This window comes from Bos indicus x Bos taurus, chromosome 4, assembly GCF_003369695.1.
Source record: "Bos indicus x Bos taurus breed Angus x Brahman F1 hybrid chromosome 4, Bos_hybrid_MaternalHap_v2.0, whole genome shotgun sequence".
NCBI classification, from domain to species: domain Eukaryota; kingdom Metazoa; phylum Chordata; class Mammalia; order Artiodactyla; family Bovidae; genus Bos; species Bos indicus x Bos taurus.
In genome coordinates this window covers 22,624,286-22,652,016 of record NC_040079.1, presented here as the reverse complement: position 1 = coordinate 22,652,016, position 27,731 = coordinate 22,624,286, and the positions used below count along the sequence as shown (strand labels likewise).

Sequence of the window (27,731 nt, the reverse complement as noted above, 5' to 3'; positions counted from 1 at the left end):
TTTATAAAGATATAATTATTTTAGATGTGTTGCAATATGAGAAAATCTGCATCATAGAATCTAAGAAATACAGGGAAGTGTTAGGTATGGTGATGAGAAGCAGTGAATGTTGTGTCTGAGGAGGAAGCTAGTGACCACAGAGGCAGAGTAGTGTCAGAGCATGGGCGTAGAGAACGACTAAGAGCCATCCTGCCAACCTCACAGCCACTGCCTTCTTCATACTCCATCCAGCCTCCAGCTCTCTGCCCACCTCAAAGGTCCAGAATAGCTAATGCTCATTGATTCTAGATAATAGGGTTTTTTCCCCCCCTGTAAAATTTATTTTAAGATAGATTTCTCTGATTCTCCACCACTATGGGCTGTTGACAGCAGCTGACAGTCTAACAAATGGATACTGTGGAAACATGTTCTTAGTGATAATGACTGAATAGCCAACAGAATGTAACATGTGTGAGCTACTAACCTTTCTGTTTGCTTCGAGCAAATGAGCAATACATAGATGCTTTGAAATATGTCTGTTTAAAATTCTGTCACGTGAGCTTAGTTCAATTCTATAGTCCATTTTCTGCTTTATTTTTCCGTGAAAAGTGCCTTATAATGGCGTCACCAATTGTTCGTCAATTTCCTTTCCATTATGTAAACTCCTTGTGTGTCCACCCTCTGTCGGTCTGTAAGTTTATCATGACATATATACATGGAATGGATTATTACCTTTTCTGGAAGGAGAATAAACCATAAATATGAACGAGGCTTTAGAAGAGCCCAACATAAATCACTGTGAAAAATCTGTTAGTAGGCTGTGAGACTATAAAAATCACTGTGAATTATAAATACGACAGCAGGGTTATAGAAATCATTTTATATGAAAGTGGATATATATTTCTTCCTACAATAGCACTCAGTGATTTTAATAACATTGGTTGACCATATGCAATGTGGAATATAGTAGAAAGTTCCATAGGAAAAATTCTGGGTTATAATTGATAACATGAAACACTGATGCTACTTATACTATTGGAATTGCATTTGCTTTATGTTATTATCAAAGTATTGTCAAAAGAAATCTTGCCCATTTTTCTTTACATCTGTTCTTAGAAAATAACATGTAGATTTTCAGTCTTTTAAAATTAAAAATCACTATTGAAACATCTCATACTTTGTTTTATTTAAAGTTATTTATCTGAAATTAGTGATTATCTTTTGGGTTTCTTATTGATGAAGCATCCAGAGAAGCTCCTTAATTTTTTTCCTATCTTAACTAAATTTTATAAAGAAAATTAATCATAAATATATAAATAATTTTTAAAACATGTTTTAAAGAGAATATTCTTTGTATTAAGGGTATCATTTCTTGGTTAATTAGCTGTTTTAACAAACAGGGTATAGTTTGCTTTAAGAAGTTTTCTTTAAAATATGTAGCTCTTACACAGGTAAGAGTTACATGTTAAATGTACAACTTTTTAGTTTGAAAACAATGGTTCCATTTCTATATTAAAAGTGCTTTCTTTGTGTCACTGGAATTAAGCAACCTCTATAGATAATGTAGGAGATAAAGAGAAAAGTATAAGACAGTGCTTGTTCTTCGATGGCTTCCTAGTTGAGATCAAACTAATATTTTTAACGGCACTGACATTTCAAGACAATGTATGATTAAGTTCTAAATTGTGTGGTTCAGGCTGCTTTTAAATGTCAATGTTAAAGGAAACTAGAGACAGGCTACTATTACTTTTTTACCCCTATTCACACATAACTGGACTGAAAAGCATTCTAAATATTCCGCTTCCAATAGATTAGGAGATGTTTTCCTTAATTCATTTCTAAAAGGAAATTTCTTTCGTATTAAAACAGCCCCTTGTTTTTGTATTTTGTATTCAAAGTTCTCCAACACTACCTTTATTCCTTAAGAGGATTTGCTTTGGTTTGTTGTTAGGCTGAAGGTTAAGAAACACCAAACTCCTTCCCTACCAAGAACAGAACATCTCTCCAAGGTGGCAATTTGTTGTTACTGTTGTGTAGTCGCTGAGTCGTGTCTGACTCTTTGCAACCCCGTGGACTGTAGCACACCAGCCTTCCCTGTCCTACACTGTCTCCCAGAGTTTGCTCAATCTCATGTCCATTGAGTCAGTGATGCTATCCAACCATCTCATCCTCTGTCACCCCTTCTCTGGCCTTCAATCTTGCCCAGCATCAGGGTGTTTTCCAATGAATCAGTTCTTCGCATCAGGTGGCCAGAGTATTGGAGCTTCAGGATAAGTCCTTCCAAGGAACATTCAGGATTGATGTACTATAGGATTGACTGGTTTGATCTCCTTGCTGTCAAAGGGACTCTCAAGAGTCTTCAAAACCATCAGTTGTTTGAAAGCATCAGTTGTTCAGCAATATGTGATTATTATTAGTTTAAAATGTTTGATTTGTTTTTGGCTGTGCTGGGTCTTTGTGGCTGCACATGGGCTTTTCTCTAGTTGTGGTGAGTGGGGGCTACTCTGTAGTTGCAGTGCATGGACTTCTCATTGCAATGGCCTCTCTTGTTGTAGACACAGGTTCTAGGCACATGGACTTCAGTAGTTGTGGCCTGTTGGCTCAGTAGTTGTGACTCCTGGGCTCTGGAGCACAGACTCAATAGTTTTGACGCATGGGCTTCCCTGTGGCATGTGGGATCTTCGCAGATCAGTGATCGAAACAGTGTCTCCTGCATTGGCAGCAGATGAATTCTTTCCCACTGAGTTGCGGGAACTCCTGTGATTTTTATTTAATAGAATTTTCATCTTGCCAACTTTCAGCTCATCTGTGACAAAGCTGAGGCATATCACCATCTAGATTCATATCATTTATTTTTAGTTCACATATTGTGGTTTATAGGCTTCCCTTGTGGCTCAGCTGGTAAAGAATCCAACTTCAGTGGGGGAGATCTGGGTTTGATCCCTGGGTTGGGAAGATCCCCTGGAGAAGGGAAAGGCTACCCACTCCAGTATTCTGGCCAGGAGAATTCCATGGACTGTATAGTCAATGTGGCTGCCAAGAATCAGACACGACTGAGCAACTTTCACTTTCATGATATGAGCTATAAATTGAGATTATATCAATATGATATATAGAGGATGAGATGGTTGGATGCATCACCGACTTGATGGACATGAGTTTGAGCAAGCTCTGGGAGTTGGTGATGGACTGGGAAGCCTGGCATGCTGCAGTCCATGCGGTCACAAAGAGTTGGACACAACTGAGTGACTGAGCTGAACTGATTATGGTTGACACATGAGGAAAAATAATATTTTTTATTTCCTAAAGTTGTTACCTGTAGAACCTTTCTTTAATGGAGAGTTTTATATTTCTTTGAAAACTCAGAGTTGATGAATCTGAAAATTCAAGTGGTAGATATATGTCTGAACCAATATCAATAGATAAGGTTGAGCTGGTGATTGCCTGCAAAGGAAAGTGCTGACTGCAACTTTGAAACTGCATATATAATACACCTAATTGACACTATAGATTTATGAGTTTTAACTTACTGCTATTTTGACTTAAAAATGATCCTAGTGACATTTTAAGCTGCAAAAGTAACACAATTCCATAAACATAGGCAGTTCAGCTCTTGCCCTATTTATCATGTCCCCAATCATAACCTATGTTATTTATTAATCTGAGAATTACTGATTATTTAAAAAAAAAAAAAACATGCTCTGAGAATATAAATTCTAAGAAGTTAGTTATATGAACAGTCTGTTTCCTTCCATGTTGGGCTGAACTAGAATGTCTTTGGTTGCTATGCTATATTCTGTACTCATTCTAAGTGTATTCTGCCTTTATTCATGGAAGCTGTTATTTAATGGGAAATAGGTATTTTTCAGTTGAAAGTAAATGCAAAGGAAATGAAAGCAACTGTATTTCGGCCTGTACCTGGTCATTAATGAGTTACTGTAACTGAATCCTACAATCACCATATTCATATGGGTCACCACATTCCGAAGTGGCTAGAAAATGTTTAGATAATGGCTTCATGGGTCCAGAAGAAAGAATAGCTGTACCAAAGCCTCATTACATCTCCCCCATGTGGAAGTACATTGCTCTCAGGAATGATAAGTTCCATTGCCTTTATGGAGCACACCAGCATCATTTACATTCATGTGGTCATGTAACTGAACACCCTTAGGAGCGGGGAGGAACTTCCAGTGCAGCTACTCTGGTAAACTGGAAATAATAGCAAACTAGATTCTGTTCTGTCTAATCAATGTCTCCTGTAAGAGAAAACTTAGATGATGCCATGAATTGAGCTCTACGACTTGCTCTGGATGGTGTGGGTAATCATCTTGTACTTGAAGGTTGATGTGCCTTCTCCAGGTCTCAGAGCTTACTATTGGGTTGCAGACAGAATTATTGCTACCCAGATAGAATAAGTTATCAGAGCCCGTGGTTGAAGGACATGATGGGTAATGTGGAGAAATGGGTCACTCCATGTAGTCAGTGAAGTGACAAATGAAGGTACTTACATTAGTGCTTTACACATAGAAAGTGAAAGTCGCTCAGTCTTGCCCAACTCTTTGCGACCCCATGAACTGCAGCCTGCCAGGCTTCTCTGTGGGATTTCCCAAGCAAGAATACTGAAGTGGGTTGTCATTTCCTTCTCCAGGGAAGCTTCCCAACCCAGGGATCGAACCCAGGTCTCCTGCACTGCAGGCAGATTCTTTACTGACTGAACTACCAGGGGAAGCCCCAAACACATAGCCCCCAACACGCAGAAGACGCTCATAAATATTACATAATAAAAGAAAGTACAGCAAGAAGCCAGAAAATATGGGGAACAAACATAAGAGTCAAGTCAGTGGCTAGAGTCTCTTCTGACTTGGTGGTACTTTTTTGAATATGTACTTTGGTGTCATGTTTGTAATATTTTAAAGGTTAATTTTATTTGCAGAATTCTTTGTGTAAGCTGACAGAGAAAGTGAATGCTATAGTTCAAAGGAATGGCAGACCCTGCACAAGGCTGCAAGCTCTTTCAGGGCATAGACCGTCTGTGTGTCAGTGTATGTACCGTGCCTTGCAATCGGAAGTGTTGGTTGAACGAATAGAAATGTCAGTGAAAATTTGATGTTTGTGCTGGGCCTTGAGAGGTGGTTGAATTTGATGTAGCAGAGGGAAATGAGACGGGTTTGTAAATTAGAACACTGAATAAAGGCACAGATGTTGGAATGAGCTTAACTGATTTTGTGAGACCCTGGAGAAGTCAGTCTGATTAGAGGCCTGTGGTGGATATTGTGGTAGTAATGATTGTATGGGGTTGTTTTAAAGACTGATTCCTCAGAATTTTGTGTTCTGGCTTTGTTGATGCTCTGTCCTGATTATCTTGTTGGGTAAAACTGCTTTAGGAGAACGGGGTGTTAGTGAGGGCAGGCTTATGGTTTTCGTCTTCAAAAAAACCATTCATTCAGTTGGTATTCATTGCACAAACACACAGAGTAAGACTCAGTGTATGCTTCTTTGGGGAAATGAGATGCTTCTACTGAAGTTGTCACAGACTAATGTCATAACTTCCAACCAAGTGCCTTCCTGTATGCTGTTGGTGGCACTAGCAGAAGCAAGTTTGATAACTCTGCACACCACCGTCCTGCAGCTGAGAGCTCCCCAGATTTGAGTAGGGTCATTTCTTCAGTCAGATTGCTTATTGAAAGTCGTACTGGGCTTCCCTGGTAGCTCAGTGGTGAAGAATCTTCCTGCCGATGCAGGAGACATGGGTTCGATCGCCGACCCAGGAGGATCCCAAAGCTGCAGAGCAATTAAGCCCATGCACCACAACTACTGAACCTGTACTCTACAGCCTAGGAGTCGTAACTGCCGAAGCCCATGCACCCTGGAGCCCGTGCTCCACAACAAGAGAAGCCCCTGCAGTGAGAAGCCGGTGCACTGCAACTGGAGAGTGGCCCCTGCCCGCCACAGCTAGGAGAGCCCGTGCAGAATGAAGACCCAGCACAGCCAAAGACAAACAAATACAATTTTATATGTATTTAAACATATGTCTCTCTCTATATATATCTTACTGATACTTGGTGGATTGAAGCAAATGTAAAACTCTGAAACTATCCTCATGAGGCGGGAGCCCCCTCTAGTTTAAAGTCATTGTATCCCACTGTGCCAGCTGTTGAGACGCATCTACAGATGTTGCTAAAAGGACCACATAATTTAACAGAAGCACTTTACAAAATAGCCATTAAAAAAAATTCTTCTCTGCTTCTTCCTTTTTCATCTTCAGTTGGCTAACTAGTATATTGTATTACATTTTCACTTACGGATTTTTTTTTTTTTTAAACTCATGAGCTTTGGTTTGTTCTTCAGAGAAATGTAATCCTAATAACTACAATTATTAGAAATACTTCTGACAGCGCTGGTAGATGTAGCTCTGGTAGTAACACTAAGAACCCATGCTTTCCTTTCAAGTATGTTGTAGGTACTTTGTGTTGAGCACACATCTTACCTTTTTTCAGACGTTTAGAAGAAATAAAAGAAGGAAGAATTAGGAGTATAATCAGAGACGAAAGCAGAAAATGTAGGATTGCAAACGGGATCGTTTGCTTCCCTGTGTACCTAGATTAAAGAATCATTATTTGTACTGGCTAGATGGTACACCACAAATGATTTACAGTTTTGAGCTCCGCAGATAATCTGTCTAGAGCACTACACAGCTGTTTATCTTAGTCATTATCGTTCTCAGCCATGGTCATACCCAGCTCCTCTTAAGCTGGAGAATCTGAGGTTGAGTTTTAAAGCTGGAGTGGAGACCTGATCTGGGGTTTGGGATCTGCCGTTTACCCTGTGGCAGCACTGAAGCGCCCGCACATTCAGTGGAAGCGCACTCCAAAGACGTGGTTTTGCTTCCGACTGTGATGGCAGTATAATTGATCAAATATATTCTTTCAAAGAATCATAAATTCTTACTGGAGTTTGAGGGGATGTCATGTTCATTTGTCAACATGTCACTCCAGGGACACAGGTGCAGCAAATTTATGGAGGATGCACCTCGTGTTTCTCCTGAGCCACATAAATATGAAGCCGTCTTGATCGGAAACGTGTGGCTTTCGATTACTCCTCAGGTGGAGAGCAATTAAGATCTCTCCGTAGAAAGCATTTCACTGCTAATCTCAGGGTTTCGCACAGCACTGGCAGGGATCAGGTCTGAGGGGGACACCAGAGAAATTTTTGGAGGTCTGCAGATGTTGTCTCAGGAAAGAATACTAAGGCGATTCTTCTCTGGCAGAGTGAATATTGCACATTTTCGTCAAGTGCGTGATTAACTTTGACATTTGAAAATAGAACTTCACGTAAAAATAAGCATGGTACTTCTGCATGTTTAATTAAGATGCTTAGTTCCTGTCAAGAAGGATAGTTTTTTTTTTTTCCTTTTTCCCCTGTGAAGGGCAATATATTCTCAACTTCTGAAATTTCAGAAACCTGTACTTAACCTTTAATCGTCATTCCATTTACATGGAAATCTGATTAACAACTTTTAAAGTTCATGAGCTCCTGGTAAATGCAATTAAGACCTTTTTGGAGTTTGTTATTAAGAGCTGGCATTTACAGAAGTCTAGGACCTGGCTAGTGTTGCTGTCTTCTCCATCGCAGGCTGTCTCAGGCAATTAGAAGAGAACATGGGGTACATGAATTGTACTGTATTGCTTCTAAGTTAACATGGTTGATATTTAAATAGCGTGCAGTCTTTTTCTTTCCTCTAACTTGCTATATGGCAGGAGCTTGTTACTGAGTGGTAGAATAGGGCCAAGGATAAATGAGGTGGAGGTGTAGCAATTTGCATACCTAGGAGATTGAGGCTCCTCCTCCTCTCTGATGTTCTGAAGTCATGTTTACATTCTCAGGTTGTAAGGAGTCAGGTTCATCATCCTGCTATATTGCATATTTATTTTTTGTGGGGCTGTGCCACGTGGCATGCAGGATCTTAGTTCCCTGACCAGGGATTGAACCCATGGCCCCTGCAGCAGAAGAATGAAATCCTAACCACTGGACCTCCAGGGAAGCCCCTGCATTTGTTTTGAAGAATAGTTGACTTAAAGTATTATATTAGTTTCTGGTGTACAGCACAGTGATTCAATATTTTTGTAGAATAGACTCCATATAAAGTTATAAAATACTGGCTATTCTACCTTGTGCTGTACATTACATCCTTGTAAACCTAGCTGTTTTATACCTAGCAGTTTGTGCATTGTAGCCCCAATTGCCCATTTTGCTCCTTCCTCTCGGCCCTCCTCCTGGCAACCACCAGTCTGTTCTCTGATCTGCTTCTGCTTTGTTCTATTTATTCATTTGGTTTATTTTTAGATTCCACATATAAGTGAAAACACAGTGTATGCATTTTTAAAACTGCATTCTTCTAGAGGGTGCGGTAGTCTTTTTGAGAGTTAAAATGAAAAAATATACATTGTGGAGCGAGAAGTGATTCAGGCATGCAACTTCTTTCTAAACTTTTAGGCATTTCAGCTATTGAGACATTTTCTTTGGGTCGTGAGGACAGAAGAGAAATGTGTTAGAACACGTCAGTGTAGCATAGTTAAACACTCTGGAATGTGCTGTGATGTATGAAGAATGGGAAGTAAATAGTTAAAAGTGAGAAGGATCCTATTGGGCATATACTGCCAATCTGGCAGGCTTTTTTCCTTGCCAATAGAATTGGACTCTCTGATAGATGCACAATGCATTTCTTGGGTACTTTGTGCAGAGCACTACTTATTAGCATTTAGAGGAATGACAGGTGAAAATAATGGAAATATCGACAAAGGCAAATCATTAAAATATATTGTATATAACAATGTTACGAAAGAATACTTGAATGTTTCCATACCAGCTGAATTTTTTATGAGCATATATTGCTTTTAAATAAAAGATCAAAATAGAGAAATGTGTGGAGAAAAATAAATTTAAATAGGAAAACTGATCTGAAATAATTAAATTCCATGCCAGAAATATCAGTGAAGCAGTTTTCCATTTTTGGACCCTAGAGCTTCTGTGTTTACTGTGCACTTAAACCAGCAGTGCAGTTAACTGGTTAATCTTATAAATTGTAGGCTAGCCTCAAATGTAGCAAATAAATGAAAATAGTTACGTGTTTTGAATAACATGAAAGATTTCGGTAGAAATACCATTTAGTAATTGTAGACCTCTTACGGATTTGGAAAATTGTTTTCTGGCCACAAAGCTGATAAAACAGGGTTACTACAACCAAGCTGTCAACGTTTTGTGTTTTTTTTTTAATCAGTTTAATATCTTACTTAAGGGAAATATGTATGCACACATAAACATATATATAATTTCATCACTTTCAGATAGAAGAGTTTTGTTTATTTAATAGACAAAATCTTTCTTATAGATGTAAGAGTGAGTATAGAAATGAGTGATGTTAAGTTGCCCTTCAGTTTTAAAGGATTTCAGTTAATGTATTCCAGTTGGCATGAATCTTTGGAAATACAGGGATGTATTAGAGTGCCCTCTCATCAAGTCATGTTGGGAGTTTAAGAGATAAGTAGAGGTAAAGTTAAATATCCAGCAGTGTATGATTAATTCCCAAATCTAGGTAATCAACTCTGGGTCCTGTAGGAGTTTAGAGATAGATTGGTTAGAGAAGGTTTTGTGTATTTGGTAGGAGCTGGCCCTTTAAGGAAGGCTAGGCTTTAGGCGAGTGGGAAGCTCCTTCTAGCTAGGTATAATGTTACATGTATGCCACCAGTAGGGATTCACTGAATTTGCCATATGCACAGTTTGTACAGAGGGGTGTAAGATGTGTTCAGAGAGATAGAAGCCAGGTTCTGAAGAGCCTTAGAGGAATTCAGTTGAAATCTTTGTGGCCTCCTTAATGAAAGGAGCTGCTTTTTCCTTGTGCTTTGTACTTCTCAGTGCCTCCAAATCTTGTTATCTCCCAGTCTTAACAGTATTTCCCTCAAGCCCTAATGGAAATGTACTTAACACAGTTCCTGGCACTCAGTAGGTACAAAATAAAATGTTAATCGAGTCTGAATCTGCACTTGTTAGTCCTAAATAATCCATTTTGAATGAACTATAAGCAAGCATTGTTTTTCTTTTTTTGGTAGGTGTGTCAATGTTCACAGATTACAGATAACCAATATGAAGGAGGCTCTAGTAACTGAACTGCTAATTGAAAATTCTGGGTCATAGCCACTTAATTGAATAAACTGTCTCCAGAGAGCAATTTGGGTCTTTTCCAAGATGCATTAACTCTTTCAGGTCATTAGGGTAGCACTTATCTCATTGGAGCAGAAATTTAATAAATGGTATTCCTGTGATGTGAGTAAATTAATGTACCTCAGAAAGCCTGGTTTCACCGTGGGTGTTACAGTTCTACTCCAAGGAGCTCGCCTGTGAATGTAAAACATCAATGAGTAGCTGCCCTTTCAAGCATCTTACTTCCAATTTAGGTAACCTACTAGGGAGCATCTACTTTGTTCAAGGCACTGTGCTGGATGTTAACAGAGACACAAAGAAAAGACATGGCCTGAACTGAGAGGCAGAGAGAAGGCAAATAACCACAAGATAGAATCCTTGAGAGCTACAGACTGCAATGTGGGTTTCAATGAGAGCAAGATACCATAGTTAACAGTTAGGATAGATGGTAAAATTCCCAGAAGGTAGGGACCTTGGCTTCTTCACACAGTGTTCTCGTTCATGTTTATTTTCTCTGTTGGGAGTTTAAGAGAGAAGTCCAGGAACAGTTAGAGATATATAGATACACACATCTAACGGTAAAATATGAGTTAGATCAATCTCAAGCTTTTTTTTTTTAAACAACAGTTTGCACATATGTGCTTTTCTCCCCCCTGTGAGATATGAATTATTAATATCTGGTGTTAATCTAAAATGAAAGTGGTAAGGATGGGAAAACCAGAAAAATAAGATAGTATCCTTTGGAGATATGCTCACTGATTGGTCTAATTGTCTCAATTTGTCTGTCAGCCTACTGATGGGATATTGACCTTCAGGAAGTAAAAAGGATATGAAAAGTCTCTTCTACTCATCAGCATATGTTACACAATTTATATTTGCTGTGAAGGTAGAGGAAGCTATTGTAAGACTAAGGGTAAATGACAGGCCACTGGGGAAAAAAGAAAGTAGGGACAATACCTCCATAAGAAGCTAAAACTTCCGAGATATAAGACCAGCCTCTGCTTCTGCATGCGTGGGATTGGCATCTCCATCGGGCATGTGGGCTGTGATCAGTAGCATCTGGATGGTGCACGTGTATACTATGTTAAAAATCAGCCAAGTTAATACTTAAATTCACTTTCTTGATCTCATTCTTCTATGCTTGATTAATGATAGTGGTAGTTACAAGCAGGGGGAAAAAAGGATAAACTTAGACATGATGAAAACCCATGGGACTTACTTGTGGAATATGAAACTATCTAGGTTTATGAGTTAGATCAATCTCAAGCTTTCTTCAATTTAAGGCTGAATTTGGCAATAAGGAGTTCATGATCTGAGCCACAGTCAGCTCCCAGTCTGAGTGGGGAAGAAGACTTTCTTCAATTTAAGAAACAATTATGTAAATTATGTAAAAACAATAAATAGGAAATATGGTTGTAGAAGTCAGTTAGGGTTGTGGAAGGTGCTGAATGACAGAGAGGAGATATAGGTTATTTACTGGCAAGGAGCATGCCACTGAAGGGTTTGAGCAGAATAATGACGCTAAGCTCTGTTACGAGTGTAGTGGGTTGTGGGATAGATGGTCATAAGAGGTGTAAGGAGGATGGGAGAGTGTTGGGAGATTGTTGGACTAAGCTCTGTGAAGGATAATGAGGATGAGATTTAAAGGCATGAGGGTCGGAATGAAAATACTTAAAAGAGGAAAAGAACATGAGATCTGTGGTATAATATAAGACTTGGCAGTTGATTTGGAGAGTAAGACGGAGACGTGAAAGTGAAGTCGCTCAGTCGTGTCTGACTCTCTGCGACCCCATGGACTATAGCCTACCAGGCTCCTCCGTCCACAGGATTTTTCCAGGCAAGAGTACTGGAGTGGGTTGCCATTTTCTTCTCTAGGGGATCTTTCCAACCCTGGGATTGAACCCAGGTCTCCCACATTGCAGGCAGACACTTTACCATTGAAGCCACCAGGGAAGACAGAGAAGAGTGAGAGCTAATTACAGGTTATGGTCCTGGGAGGTCAGAAAAATAACAGTAGTGCTTACAAAGAGGGAAACTAAAGGGACCTTTCTTTCTTCCTTCTTTGCCCCTTTCTCTTTCTGAAGGGGGGTGATGATAAAGAGTTTGCTTGGTCAGGCTGTTTGTTGAACCTGTGCCCCAGTACTTTTCGTACTGTCTGCCATGCTGTTCTCACTTCCTTACTGTGACAAGACCCTCTTGCAGGCAATGACAGTCACCTCTGGAGCTTGGAAAAAAGTACAGTGTGATGGCAGAGGAAGATTTGAGAATCATCTGAAATGTAGGTATAACTAAAATGGAAGAGAGCAATAGTAAGAGTAAGGATACTGGACATTCAAATACTTAAGACAAATGATGTAGTCAGATTCACTGAAGTGAAAACATTCCAAAAGTTTAGTGATAAATATTAGCAGAATCCTACGTTTAGTGATTGAGAACACTGGCTTCTCATTGTGGTGGCTTCTCTTGTTGAGGTCTATGGTGCGTGGACTTCCATAGTTGAGGCACACGGGCTCCGTAGTTACAGCTCCTGGGCTCTAGAGTGCAGGCTTAGTAGTTGGGGTGCAGGGGCTTAGTTGCTTCGCAGCGTGTGGGATCTTCCTGGGCCAGGGATTATCAAACCAGTGTCTCCTGCATTGGCCTCCAGACTCTGAACCACTGGACCACTAGCGAATTTCTTCCTTAATTATTAATGAGGTTAAATATTTGTGTTTTTTGAGTAGCTGTGTTCCTCTTTAATCAAATGCTAATATCCTTTGCCCTTGTGATACCTATTGGAGTTGCTTTCTTTTTTATATCAAGTTATAGGATCTCTTTGTATAATAAATATAATTTATATGGCAAAAAATAAAGATGAGGAACCAAGGTTCTTGGATTCAGAAAGGTAGTATCTTAGTTACCTGGTTCTTGGGATTCATTTAAGAAAAAATAACAAATTTCTGAGTCTCCTCCTCAGATGTAGTAGCATTTGTGAGCCAAGCATTTTCAGTTCAGTTCAGTGGCTCATTCAGTTCAGTGGCTCAGTCGTGTCTGACTCTTTGTGACCCCATGGACTGCAGCATGCCAGGCTTCTCTGTCCATCACCAACTCCTGGAGCTTGCTCAAACTCATATCCATTGAGTCAGTGATCCAATCCAACCATCTCATCCTCTGTTGTCCCCTTCTCCTCCCGCCTTCAATCTTTCCAGCATCAGGGTCTTTTCCAATGAATCAGTTCTTCGCATCAGGTGGCCAACGTAATGGAGTTTCAGCTTTAGCATCAGTCCTTCCAATGAATATTCAGGACTGATTTCCTTTAGGATGGAACTGTTGGATCTCCTTGCAGTCCAAGGGACTCTCAAGAGTCTTCTCCAACACCACAGTTCAAAAGCATCAATTCTTTGGTGCTCAGCTTTCTTTATAGTCCAACCATCACATCCATACATGACTACTGGAAAAACCATAGCTTTGACTAGACAGACCTTTGCCGGCAAAGTGATGTCTTTGCTTTTTAATACGCTGTCTAGGTTGGTCATAGCTTTTCTTCCAAGGAGCAAGTGTCTTTTAATTTCATGACTGCAGTCACCATATGCAGTGATTTTGGAGTCCAAGAAAATAAAGTCTGACACTGTTTCCACTGTTTCCCTATCTATTTTCCATGAAGTGATGGGACTGGATACCATGATCTTAGTTTTCTGAATGTTGAGTTTTAAGCCAACCTTTTCACTCTCCTGTTTCACTTTCATCAAGAGGCTCTTAGTTCTTCTTCACTTTCTGCCATAAGGGTGGGTGTCATCTGCATATCCGAGGTTATTCATATTTCTCCCAGCAATCTTGACTCTATCTTGAGCTTAATCCAGCCCGGCATTTCTCATCATGTACTCTGCATATAAGTTAAATAAGCAGGGTAACAGTATACAGCCTTGACATACTCCTTTCCTGATTTGGAACTCACCAGAAACTGGAAAATTCTTAAAGAGATGGGAATACCAGACCACCTTACCTGCCTTGATGTATGCAGGTTAAGAAGCAACAGTTAGAACTGGACATTGAACAACAGACTGCTTCCAAATTGGGAAAGGAGTATGCCAAGCATTTCATGTGTGTTTATTTTATTTCTGTGAAGCAGATTGTTCTGTTACACTTATTTCACAGTTGAGTGAAATACAGTTTAGCAAGGTTAAGTAACTTGCCAGGGTCACATAGCTGGTTAAGTGGCAGATTTGGTTTTAAGCGCACACTTTCTGTATTTCTGAATTACCCTCTCAATTTATAGTTCTAAGGTGGGGCACATGAATCTTTAAAATAGTTCTTCAAGTGATTCCTATGTATAGATCAGTCTTTCTCTTAATAGAATTTTAGCTTAAACTAAGAAGGAAGAGTGATATGTATTTTGGGGGAGGAGATAAAACACTGTGGTCAGAGTTGAGAATTCAGAATTGGAGATGTTGGAGTATTTCCAAAGAAAGAATGTCAAAGAGTAATACATAGAGGTCATTGAAATTAAGGAGACTGAGAAAGACTGTGTAATGGTAAAAGGAGTTCTTAATATATCATGATGAAACATGTTGAGTGTTAGTGCAGAGTAAGACTTATTATCAGTAGCTAACATTTTGTAATGGTGTAAGAAAATCATGGAGCTTGTGTCAACTTTGATGAGAAAAGGGGAGAAAGTGATACAAATATATAGAATGACCCTTAAAATATGTTTTAGTGAAATGGGCAGAGAATATTATGAAGCTGTAGCTAGCAGTATGCCTTTGGGCACTGAGACCACATCTGTGCTTTCCCCATCATAGCCTCATTGCCTTCTGTTTTTTTTTTTTTTTTTTTAATGGGTGAGCAATAAATAAAGGGAGAAGGCAATGGCACCCCACTCCAGTACTGTTGCCTGGAAAATCCCATGGATGGAGGAGCCTGGTAGGCTGCAGTCCATGGGGTCGCTAAGAGTAGGACACAACTGAGCGACTTCACTTTCACTTTCCACTGTCATGCATTGGAGAAGGAAATGGCAACCCACTCCAGTGTTCTTGCCTGGAGAATCCCATGGACAGAGAAGCCTGGTAGGCTGCAGTCCATGGAGTCGCACAGAGTCGGACATGACTGAAGTGACTTAGGAGCTTAGCAATAAACAAAAAATCATGAAAATGCTATAGGATCTAAAATGCATAGAGGAAAAACTGACAATTGAAATCAGTGAAAAATTCAACAATTGTAAAGTTGAAGATTTCAATACTCTTTTAAAATAGTGAATCAACTGGACAGAAAACCAATAAAACTTGAACTGTACTATCAAGCACCATGACTTAACATGACATATGGTACCCCTAACTACCACCATCAGAATACAGATTCTTTTATGTACATTGACTATCATGGTAGATCATGGACTATGACGTTCATGTCTCAGTACATTTAAAAGGATTGAAATCACAAAAAGTATGTTCTCCATCCATAACAATTAAATAAACAACAGGAAGAAATTTTGACACGTCTCAAAATATTTTTAAGTAAAACAACAAAGTTCTAAATACACTGTGGGTATAAGAAGAAAGACCTAAGATCAACAATCAAAGTTTGTACGCTAAGATCTTGAAAAAGGAGGGGGAAAAATGAAACCCAAAGCAAGCAGAAGGACAAAAATGATAAAGATTAGAGTGAAAAATCAGCAGAAAATTAAAAAAAAAGTAATGATGTTAAAATTGGTTCTTTGAGAAGATCAAAAACTAATAAATCTTTAGACTGATAAATTAAAAAGGGGAGAACTCTCAAAAAATGATGAAATTAGGAGTGAAAGAGAAGGCATCATTGTAGACTGTATAAAAGTTAAAAAGATTGTGATGAATAACCCGAGTTAGACAACTTAGATGAGGTGGACAGATTCCTAGAAAGAAAGAAGATACTGAAACTAGTTCAGGAAGAAATAGAAAATCTAAACTGTCCTATAGTAAATATAGGCATTCCTCATTTTATAGCAGTTTGCTTAATTGAGCTTTGCAGACATTGCATTTTTTAAAAATTGGAGGTTTGTGCGGTCCTATGTTGAGGAAGTCTGTTGGGGCTATATGTTCAGTAGCATTATTTTAAAATTACAGTATGTACATTTTTTCAGACATAGTGCTATTGTACATGTATAGTGTAGACATACATTTTGCATGCTCTTTGAAACAAAATCATGTGACTTGCTTTATTGCTGTATTCACTATATTGGAATGGTCTGGAACTGAACTCACAGTATCTTCAAGTTATGCCTATAAATTAAATAATTAAAAAGATTTCCTGCACATACATAAGTATACAAGTATTTTGTGAAGCATTTGAAGAAGAAATAATACCAATTTCTGTTTTGGACAAGAGAGATGAAGAAACATTTTTCAGCATATGCTGTGAGTCCATTGTTACCTTGATAAAAATTGGAGATAGCAGAGGAAACTATAGGTCAGTGTCCTTTGTGAACGCAGATGCAACAACCTCAAATGAAGTACTAACAGATTGAGTCCTTTAACATATGAACTGTGTTGTGTACCACAGTTAACTGGGATTTATCAGAAAAAAAATCAATGAATGTAATATGCCATATTCATAGAATAATGGGAAAACCCATGCAATTATCTCAGTAGATACTGGAAAGCACTTGATACCCACTGATGACTGAAAAGACAAAACCAAAACCTTTTGGCAAACTAGGACTAGAAAGGAACTTTCTCAATCTAATAAAAGGCTCTGTAAAAAACCTGTAACATAACAAGGGAAATTTTTGGAATGTTAGAAGTATTTTAAAATGACTGTGGTGATGGTTGCACAACCTATACATTTACCTAAACACTGTTGAACTGTACATGACAATTATGGTGTGTAAATTGTGCCCCAACAATGCTGTTCTAAAAATAAAGGATAAAATCAGGTTACAAATATTCAAAAATATATGTCCTTCACAGTATCCTTCAGAGAACTCCTAGACAAACACTTAACAGTCCTAATGGAAGTTAATTAGTGTATAAATCAAGGAAATCTCATCAGCATTATTTCCCCTTTCACAATTATGTATTTGAGGGTGCATATGAATATTCATATGCTTCACAAGGGATTATATTCCAAACTAAATTTATTGTTCCTATCAAACTCATTGTTACTGCCTTCCTGATTGTTGTTCATGGAACAATATTTTTTTAGCCCCTTGAATATGCAGTCTTTTTTGCCATTTTAAAACTTGTCTTCTTTCCTTCTAGAGTAGCTGGTTAAGTTTTTTTCATATTTTTTCTAGACATCAACTCAGAAATGTATGCCTAATTGTAAAATCTCATTGCCACTACTTTAGCTTAAAATCCTTTTTATTCTTTAAAATTCATCTTGGTAGGTTTTTTTCCTTGTCCCCTCCTTTTATCTTATTTCCTTAATCATTCATTTTTCCCCTGCAAATCCCATTGCCTTCTAATCTATTATTGTATATGCTAGCAGATTAATTTACTTAGAGTATATCCATCAACATTTTATTTACCCGTTGAAAGCTTTTTCCTGCCTCCTCATTCTGTACTTGACTTCAATACTGGGGTTACAGACCCTGAGAAGTTTGTGAATTTACCACCTTTCCAGGCTCATCTCTCAGGCTTCATTTTTATGTTACCTGAACTATTTTGTAGTTAACTGAAGACACCTGAAATTTCCCCAACACGGTTTCTTTATTTTTTCTTTCCTTTCTGCCTTATTTTTTGCTTGTTATACATTATAAGATTATATTTTTGTCCTATAGTGCCGTGATCTTGAAACTCTTTATTGTCCTTTGCATGCTCAATCGCTTCAGTCATGTCCGACTCTTTGCAGCCCTTTAGGCTGTGGCCCACCAGGCTCCGCTTGTCCATGGGATTCTTCCAGACAAGAATACTGGAGTGGGATGCCTTGCCCTCCTCCTGGGAATCCTTCCGACCCAGAAATCAAACCCGTGTCTCCTGTGTCTGCATTGCAGGCGGATTCTTTACCCACTGAACCACCTGGATGGGAGCAATCTTATCCTTCTATAAATGCTCACAACAATTTCTTTGACCCAATGCTTTCTACTTTCTCTCTTGTGTTGTAGTCATTCTTGTGTCTGTATGACTAGATAAGCACATTGAGGGAAGGATCGATTGATTTGGCTTGATTTGACTTTTAATTCCCTTAAAGTTTTAATTTATATGTAGTAAAATTCACTTGTTTTGATATTAGGATTTTTTTTTTTTTTAGTCTTGATTTCATATCCAGGACAATATGTTGCATATTTTACATATTAAGTAAATATGTTTAAAGTAAATGAAACCTTTCTTTTAAAATTGGGATTTCTTTGTTAAAAACTCTTCTTTTCAGGGGACTGAGGAGCTAAATGTCTCTTTGAGACTTACCAGGAATTTGACAGAGGACCACAAAGTACTTGTGTAACTCTTGGAATTTTTTGGTTTCTTTTACTTTGAACACTAAGGAACTGTTCACAAGACCATATACATAGTAGTCTTAATGATACAATTGCCACTGATAATGAGTATAGTTAAGCAGGCAGCCTTTTATTTGCAGAATGACTGGTTTTCTTATGGCAGAATATTTTAGTCTTTATATAATAGGGAAATAAGACTGCTATTTTCAAAAGATAACTTTTTCTGTTTTTCTTTGTTACAAATATTTTACTCATTAGCAACCTTATGGGGGAGACCTGATAGTTTTTAGTAATTGTAAATAGTGGTCCTCATTTTTTAAACTATCATTACATTGTTTCAGTCTTACTGTTTAGTGTGTCTGGAATCAAGGTGACAGTCTGAGGGGTGTACTACTCTGATTTTGCTCCTCCTCTTCCTCCGGATTTCTCAAATTCTGGACATCCTGGTCTCCCTTTACCTAGGCCTTGTGTCCACCATCCAGAGAGCCTGGAGTTTCTGCGTGGCTTCTACTCTTACTCCGTGGTCCCTGGAAGGGTTCTCTGGGGAAAAGCCGAGGGAGCTCACCTAGTGTGCTTCCTTTCTTCCAGGGGTCATAACCAAAGGTACTGCCTAATTTGGTTCCTCTCCAGGGTCTTCAACTTCTGTTTTTTTTTTTTTTTTTTTTTTTTTTAGCTTTTATAATTACTATCAGTATGAGGGTTAATCCATTGAAAGCCACTTTGCTGTTCCTAGAACAGAAGCTCCTGGGCATCTGTATTTTAAAAGAGCAGATTATTAAAAACTGCAGTATTTATTATAGGCATATACAAGGTACCACATAAGGAAGTTGAGCCTTAGTTCATAGTGGGAGCTCAAGGTGATTTTTTTTTTTCTTTCACCTTAGTACTGCTGCTGTCATGCAGTAATCTAATTCTCAGATTCATGGTCGGGAGGGGGCTGGTAGGGGACACAAATACAGTATGGCTTTGACATAAATCATTGAACATATGAAGGTTGTAATCCGGAGAATCGCTCTCCTAGTTGCAAAGGTTGAAATCTGTGCAAACCACTATACTACTACTGTTTTCATAAGATACAGTGTTTTACAAAAATTGTATTTGTGATATTAATGTCGCTAGATGCATATTAGTATATTATTAGTATATATTCATTTATACATAGAATATATACATAGAATATATTCTGTATACATAGAATATACACATAGATGCATATTAGTGTATATTCATTTATCCAGAGATAGCTTAGTGAAGAAACACAGACTCATTCAGATTATCATAAGGAAATAAGGAAAACATACTGAAGACTGTAAGGATATATTGCGGGACCCAAGGGTAGAAAGTCTAAGACCTTATCAGATCAGTTTGAGACCTTTGCACTGTGGAAAACTTAGTTTGCAAACTGTAAATCTCTCTCCTGTGAGTCTTCTCTTTCTCTCTGGCCCTCTGGTTCATTCTTTATTCTCTCTGTGCAGATGGGCTTTCTGTGATTTTTCATCCACATGGTGAAAGATGATTGCCCCAGGGTATTTACATCTCCTCACGTTCACCAGCACAGACTGTGTCCCACTAACACAGAGAAATCTGACTAACTGATTGAGGGTTGGCTGTTTGCCTGGCAAAGTAGGCTCTGACATAGAGACATCCCAGGGTACAGGCCTGGCTCCTCCCAAGTCCATTAATGGTTGGGAAACAGTCCTTATGTGAGGCGAGCATTTTGTAAGCTGAAAGACACTAAAAAGGATCAGTATCTAGAAGGATCTCGATGTTTCACAAAGTAGCTAGTTGGGTAAATGGAGAAGCTGATAATAGGAGATGTGTTAATTCTAAGTCTGTAAATCTCGCATTTATTTAAAAACAAAATTCTCCATGTATAACCACAAGCAGCCATAGTTAATATGTTAAATAAAGAGGACTGTATAGTAAATGAGGGATTCGTTCAGAATGATGTTTTCAAAGTTAGAGCATGTTATAATTCTCAACATCTTGGCCCTGCTTTATATATCATGGAATTTCTGACTAGCATCTTAGCAACTGCTAATCAGTATTCTAGCAGAAGAGATGCTTGACCATCCCAGTTTGTATGCTCTGCTAAAGCATTATATTTCTTTGCTTCTACCACAGAACCATCTAACATACCAGATACTCAGTAAATACATTTGAATCATGATATCACTGGTATATATAGATTTTTCAGGTACTTTTCAATTATACTTTCATATTTCTTGTCTTCAGTTATTATTAAGTTGAACAGAAAGGTGGGGTTTTTCCATAATACCATATAGGAAAACCCCAAACAAACATTTTGGCCAACTCAATACAAATGAACACCTTTTAAGTTAAACTTAAAGCACAGATATTAATTATGCCTTTTAATTTTTTGAACTCTTGATCAAGAAGAAATAGTACTTCCTGATACTTACAGAGAGAAAAGAGATGCATGTCTGAAATAAGAAGGAATGTAAAGCCAAGAAGAATTATCTTCTGCAGATTTTCTGTGGGCAGAATGTATTTGATACTATATGAATGCCCTTTGACCCCGGAATTCCAATCTTGGGTGATTTTCCCCAGGCAAAAGACAAGCTGTATAGCTTATTTCTTTTCATAAAAATGGAAATTTGAACTCATCCGTGAGCACTTAGGAAATTTATGTACAATTTCGAAGATGCAGTATGTTATCCACAATGATGTAAAATTACCAAGAAATGATATGGTTATATTTTAATACCAAGCATCTGGTGTTTGTGTCAAGACTCTATAGTAGAAGATTTAACCTAATTCAGACACATTTCAGGCATCTTAGAGTAGGGGCTATTTGTTCTTTGAGATATTAAAAAATATTACACCTTTGCCAATTTGAGTGTCAACATAAAACTTTACCTGTTTTAAAGCAGTATTTTTCAGCTGGTGGTGAATGTTATTAGGAAAAAGAGGGAAACACAACGAAGGAAGCAGACATCACAAAGCCTGTGGTTAAAATCGCACCTCTCCCTTTGTCACTTTATTCACAGTGTACGTTTTTATACTCTGGACTCATTTATAGGGCTCTTTCTGCTTTGGAGACTATCGCTAATTTGCATCTGACAACATATGTACATCAAGGCTGGAGAAGGCAGTGGCACCCCACTCCAGTACTCTTGCCTGGAAAATCCCATGGATGGAGGAGCCTGGTGGGCTGCAGTCCATGGGGTCGCTAAGAGTCAGACACGACTGAGCGACTTCACTTTCACTTTTCACTTTCACGCATAGGAGAAGGAAATGGCAACCCACTCCAGTGTTCTTGCCTGGAGAATCCCAGGGACGGGGGAGCCTGGTGGGCTGCCGTCTCTGGGGTCGCACAGAGTCGGACATGACTGAAGCGACTTAGCAGCAGCAGCAACTATGCTGCAGTCCATGGGGTCACTGAGACTCGGATATGACTGAGCGACTTCACTTTCACTTTTCTCTTTCATGCACTGGAGAAGGAAATGGCAACCCACTCCAGTATTCTTGCCTGGAGAATCCCAGGGATGGCGGAGCCTGGTGGGCTGCTGTCTCTGGGGTCGCACAGAGTTGTACACGACTGAAGCGACTTAGCATAGCATAGCATAGCGTACATCAAGGCTTCTCATCACTTGCTTTTCAAAAAATTCATTGGTTCCCTATATTTTTTGATTCACTGGTATGTTGCATGGCTCTGTGGTAGAAGTAAAGAAATATAATGCTTTAAGGAACATAAAAGTTCCTCCTATTTATTAATGGTGAGGCATCTTTTCATTAGACAATAGCTAATAGTATTGGGCAGTTTTGGATGAATACTTATTTACTGATATGTAAAGTGGGTACTTTACATACACATTTACGTAACATTCAGAAAACGAAGATCATGGCATCTGGTCCCATCACTTCATGGGAAATAGATGGGGAAACAGTGGAAACAATGTCAGACTTTATTTTTCTGGGCTCCAAAATCACTGCAGATGGTGACTGCAGCCATGAAATTAAAAGACGCTTACTCCTTGGAAGGAAAGTTATGACCAACCTAGATAGCATATTGAAGAGCAGAGACATTACTTTGCCAACAAAGATTCGTCTAGTCAAGGCTATGGTTTTTCCTGTGGTCATGTATGGATGTGAGAGTTGGACTGTGAAGAAAGCTGAACGCCGAAGAATTGATGCTTTTGAACTGTGGTGTTGGAAAAGACTCTTGAAAGTCCCTTGAACTGCAAGGAAATCCAACCAGTCCGTTCTGAAGGAGATCAGCCCTGGGATTTCTTTGGAAGGAATGATGCTAAAGCTGAAACTCCAGTACTTTGGCCACCTCATGCGAAGAGTTGACTCATTGGAAAAGACTCTGATGCTGGGAAGGATTGGGGGCAGGAGGAGAAGGGGATGACAGAGGATGAGATGGCTGGATGGCATCACTGACTCGATGGATGTGAGTCTGAGTGAACTCCGGGAGTTGGTGATGGACAGGGAGGCCTGGCGTGCTGCAATTCATGGGTTCGCAAAGAGCTGGACACGACTGAGCGACTGATCTGATCTGAAAGTGGGTACTTGAGGAACTCAGAAAAGGAGACAGCTCATTTCCAGTGGCCTGGGAAAGGAGTTGTTGAAGAGAAAATATTGGAACTGTTTTTTGGAAGGGTCTGTTAGGAGAGAGGGTAGTCTAGGATAGACATTCCAGAAATGAGAAGGCCCAGGCATATACAGGGGAAAGTTAAGTGTGTAATCTTGATTGGAGTGCTGGTTTCATCTTAAGGAGAATAAGATATGATTGGAATATTGAGGTCAGATTGTTGTAAATGATGAGATTAAGAGTCTTGTGATGGTAGCAGCAACTGTGTTTGTTTTTTATTTTTTTTCTTTATGATTTTTATTGGAGTCGAGTTGATATTGTATAAGTTTCAGGTATACAGCAAAGTGAATCAGTTATACATATATACATCAGCTCTTTTTTAGATTTTTTTCCCAGCTAGGCCATTACAGAGTACCTAGCAGAGTTCCTGTGCTATACAGTAGGTTCTTCTTAGTTGCCTATTTTATGTGGGCTTCTCTGGTGTCTCAGATGGTAAAAGAATTCACCTGCAATGCAGGAGACCCGGGTTTGATCCCTGGGTCAGAACCATCCCCCGGAAAAAGGAATGGCAACCCACTCCAGTATTCTTGCCTGGCGAATCCCATGGACAGAGGAGCCTGGTGGGGTGCAGTCCAGGGGTCGCACAGAGTCAGACACAACTGAGTGACTAACACTTTCACTTTTTTCTTTTTTTCAGTGTGTATATGTCAGTCCTAATTGCCTTTTGCCCCCTGGTAACTGTGCGTGTTTGTTTTCTACATCTGTAACTCTATTTCTGTTTTGTAGATAAAGTCACTTTTACACTTTTTTGGAGCAACTTTTTTTTTTAAGGAAGATCACTCTATTGAAGGTGTAGGAGGATTGGAAGAATAAGAGATGGGAGACAGAAAACTCAATGAGGAAAACTGCATGAGTTGAACTAACGTGGTGACTGTCAGAATGGACCAGAAGGGGCAACCTCATTGAGTTGAGAAAGAGAGATTAATGAATTTGGGCACTAACTCCTTTGTGAATACAAAGGATAAGGGAATGTATTAAGGATTGTTCTGAAGTTTTAAACCTGGAGATCAGTGACAGTAAGAAAATACTAAGCAGAAAGTTGAAAGAAGAAATTACTAATTTTTATGGGAAGATGATTTAGGTTTCAGAATTTAGGATTGATTTTATGTGAAATAAGTGAATAGGTCAGGCATGAAGTCACAGATGTAGGATTGAAGCTTGGGAGAGAAATGAGGGATAAAGACCACATTATGGTAGGGGACATAATATATGTGGAGACTGCTTTTTAAAGTTTAGAACCAAAAGACAGAAAGGAAAAAAGATAATAGATTGTGAGAACCAAAGGAAGATATTTGTCAACAGAAAAATGTATTAGAAATAGTATATTTGTATAGATAGAAAGGGAGAAGCTGGTGAATAGAAAGACTAAGAATCCTGAGCTCTAATAATTAAGGGGATGTGGAGAAAAAGAACAATGATCATAAAATACCTGGATTTTAAGGATGCTGCTTAGTTATGTCCTGGTCAGTCAATATTTTATTATAAAAGGACAGTCATTGATTTCTAGGACAATAATTACTTCAGAAGAATTACTTTGGTATAGTGTGGCTTTGGTAGAAACATAATTCTGTCATATTGGTGTAATGACCAACATTTAAGTGAAACCAGGGTATTTGTAGACATCATTCTGTGTTGAAATTTGAAAGATGTCAACAAGTTGAAATTCTTCTCTGATTTACTGACCTTCTTTTGATCACAGATTCCTGCAAACTTTATTAACATCAGTGCTAAATCTGCAAAATAATTGAGTCCCTCACTGGAATTGTTACTAGAGACCCAATTCAATTCTCTCTCTGACTGTTGTGCAATTTGGGTGATATATTAATAGAGATAGTACTTGTCATTATATTACTGCCTCAGCATACTGAGTAATACTCCAGGGACCTCATAAAGAAAAAAAACAAAACATTGACCAATCTCTTAACATGTTTCATTCTTTCCCAGTGAACTCTTTATTGTACAGAAAATCAAATGAAGTACATTTATTGTACAGAGGATGAAATAAAAGAAGCCCACAGGGGCTTCCCTGATGGCTTCAGTGGTAAAGAATCTGCCTGCCAGTGCAGGAAATGCAGGTTTGATCCTTGTGTCGGGAAGATCCCCTGGAGAAAGAAATGGCAACCCACTTCAGTATTCTTGCTGGGAAATCCCATGAGCCTGGTGGGCTACAGTCCATGGGTCTCAAAAATGTCAGAGACAACTTGGTGACTGAACAGCAACAACAAAAATCCATTCACTGACAGCTGCGATCCGTCTCAGTGATAGATTTTGTGCAGTTAGTGAGAGTGGACTGTCATGGGGAAGAAAACAGACAGGTGTGAACTAAACCTGAGTTGAAATCCTGACCTGTTACACTGTAAATATAAGACCTCAGGCTAGTTTCTACTTCCCTCCTTTTTTCCCTCTCCTTTTCTTTTGAGTTTTTTAAAGAGCATTTTAAAGCTCATAGTAAATTGTTGGAGAACATACAGAAAGTGAAAGTGAAAGTCGCTCAATTATGTCCGACTCTTTGCAACCTCATGGGCAATACAGTCCATGGAATTCTCCAGGCCAGAATACTGGAGTGGGTAGCCTATCCCTTCTGCAGGGGATCTTCCCAACCCAGGGATCAAACCCAGGTCTCCCGCATTGCAGGCAGATTCTTTACCAGCTGAGCCACAAGGGAAGCCCAAGAATACTGGAGTGGGTAGCCTATCCCTTCTTCAGAGAATCTGCCCAACCCAGGAATTGCACTGGGGTCTCCTGCATTGCAGGCGGATTCTTTACCAACTGAGCTATCAGGGAAGCCGGAGCGTACAGAAATTTCCTGTTAACTCCTGCTCCCCTACACCCATATGGGCTAGTTTTTTTAACACCACTAATTCTCAGTTTCCTCATCTCTAAATTAAAATTAGTAACACGTCATAGATTTGAGGATTGAGTAAGATCATGTTTCCAAAATGCCTGATATGTGATAAGTACTCAATAATGTGTATGTGATCATAATAGAGAAATGATTGGCTTTAAAATTTACTTGGAGCAGTATAGTCACAGATGCTTCATAAATGTTTTTTGATGATAATGCTTAATATGGTTCTCACACTTTGAATGAATGAATACACACACACACACACACACACACACACACCCACACACACCCCCATATGCAGGGATACTAGTGATATGGGATTTCAGTTCCGTCATGGATAGAATTGTTTGCCAACATGTACTGTTATACCACTTGGTTATCGCGAGATTGTAAATGTGGCAAGTGATTATAGAAGTGAGTTGATAGACTTTAGTCCCAGGTTAGATATTCTTAGGAACCGTGGTGATTTCTTTTCCAGATCTGCTGTTTTCTTTCTGAACAGTGGGGACTTTTTCTATACTTGTCTTAAAGATAGTACAACTGATTCTACCCAGGCCCCCGAACCCTTGAGGCTCTGAAGTGGATTCATTTTTATAAGCAGGACCTGATGGCAGTAGTGATTAAAAAAAAAAAAAAAAAAAACCCTGTTGCTTTTGTTGCTTTGAAGCTCTGAAGATGAGTAGTGGCCCTCAAGATAATTTGCGGGTCAAGACCACTTAGTCCACTGTGGCCTCCGCTGGCCTGCTTGGCAGGTGTTTTAGGTTGCTGGTCCATTTCCTTGTCTGTGTTCTGAGAACTGACCTCCCTGATAAGATTTTGTTCTTTAAATGAAGTAACACATCTAAATGGATTAGCCCCTTGCCTGCAACGTAGTAAGCGCTCAGTAAACATTACGGCATTACTGCTGATGCTACTATAATTTGGAATAATGAGGCTTAAATTATGACCGCAGGAGTATATTGCTTGACTCACCCAACTTCATGCCTGACACATAGTAGACCCTCAATAAAAACTTCCCATTTACCCCCACGTGCAAATGCCCACTATACCCTGTTCTCAGTTTTAGGCACAGGTAGCAAATCCATGACTTTTGGAACATAATGAATCTTTCCTTAGGTCTACTACTAGAAATAATGAATAGCTAGGTTAATACCCTTCTTAGTCAAGGAGGTTTTAGAATTAGGTCTTCATGGTTTTAAAACTGCATATCATAAAGGTGCATGTTAATTTTAAGCTGTTTATTTGCTTGTACAGATGCTGTTGACTGAGTACTTGGATATGAAAAATACACGTACAGCCTCTGAACCATCAGCGCAGCTCAGTTATGCCAGCAGTGGACGCGACTGTGCAGCCTTTTTTGCCAAGAAGAAACCTCAAAGGCCAAAAAATTCTCTTTTCAAGTAAGTATCTCCCTGCTGGTAAGATAGATGTTCACATGTGTTAGATCCAAGTTGAATGGTTTTCTACTTTATTAACAGTCATTATTTCATGCAGTTAAAGTTGCTTTGAAAGAATTATGGTAGCAATATATATTCCTCTTATATACTAAATATATATATTCAATTTTGTGTACTTTCGTCTTCTGTAAGAGGAGTGGCTATTTTGGACTATGGTTGCTGGACTATCTAAAACTTTTAATAATTTCTAGAATTCATTTCTGGGTATTTTTATATAAAATGAGAAATTCCCCTCTTGTTTCTGGGGAATTT

At 38.9% G+C, this 27,731-nt stretch overlaps 1 protein-coding gene across 1 annotated transcript in view; it reads left to right on the top strand.

Annotated features, from left to right (window-relative positions):
- Positions 1-27,731, top strand: part of EXOC4 (exocyst complex component 4) — an 805,586-nt gene that overhangs the window by 195,933 nt on the left and 581,922 nt on the right. Inside the window, exon 8 of the mRNA XM_027538961.1 lies at positions 27,277-27,422. Within this exon, the coding sequence (XP_027394762.1) occupies positions 27,277-27,422 (146 nt within the window). The remainder of the gene's footprint in view (positions 1-27,276; positions 27,423-27,731) is intronic.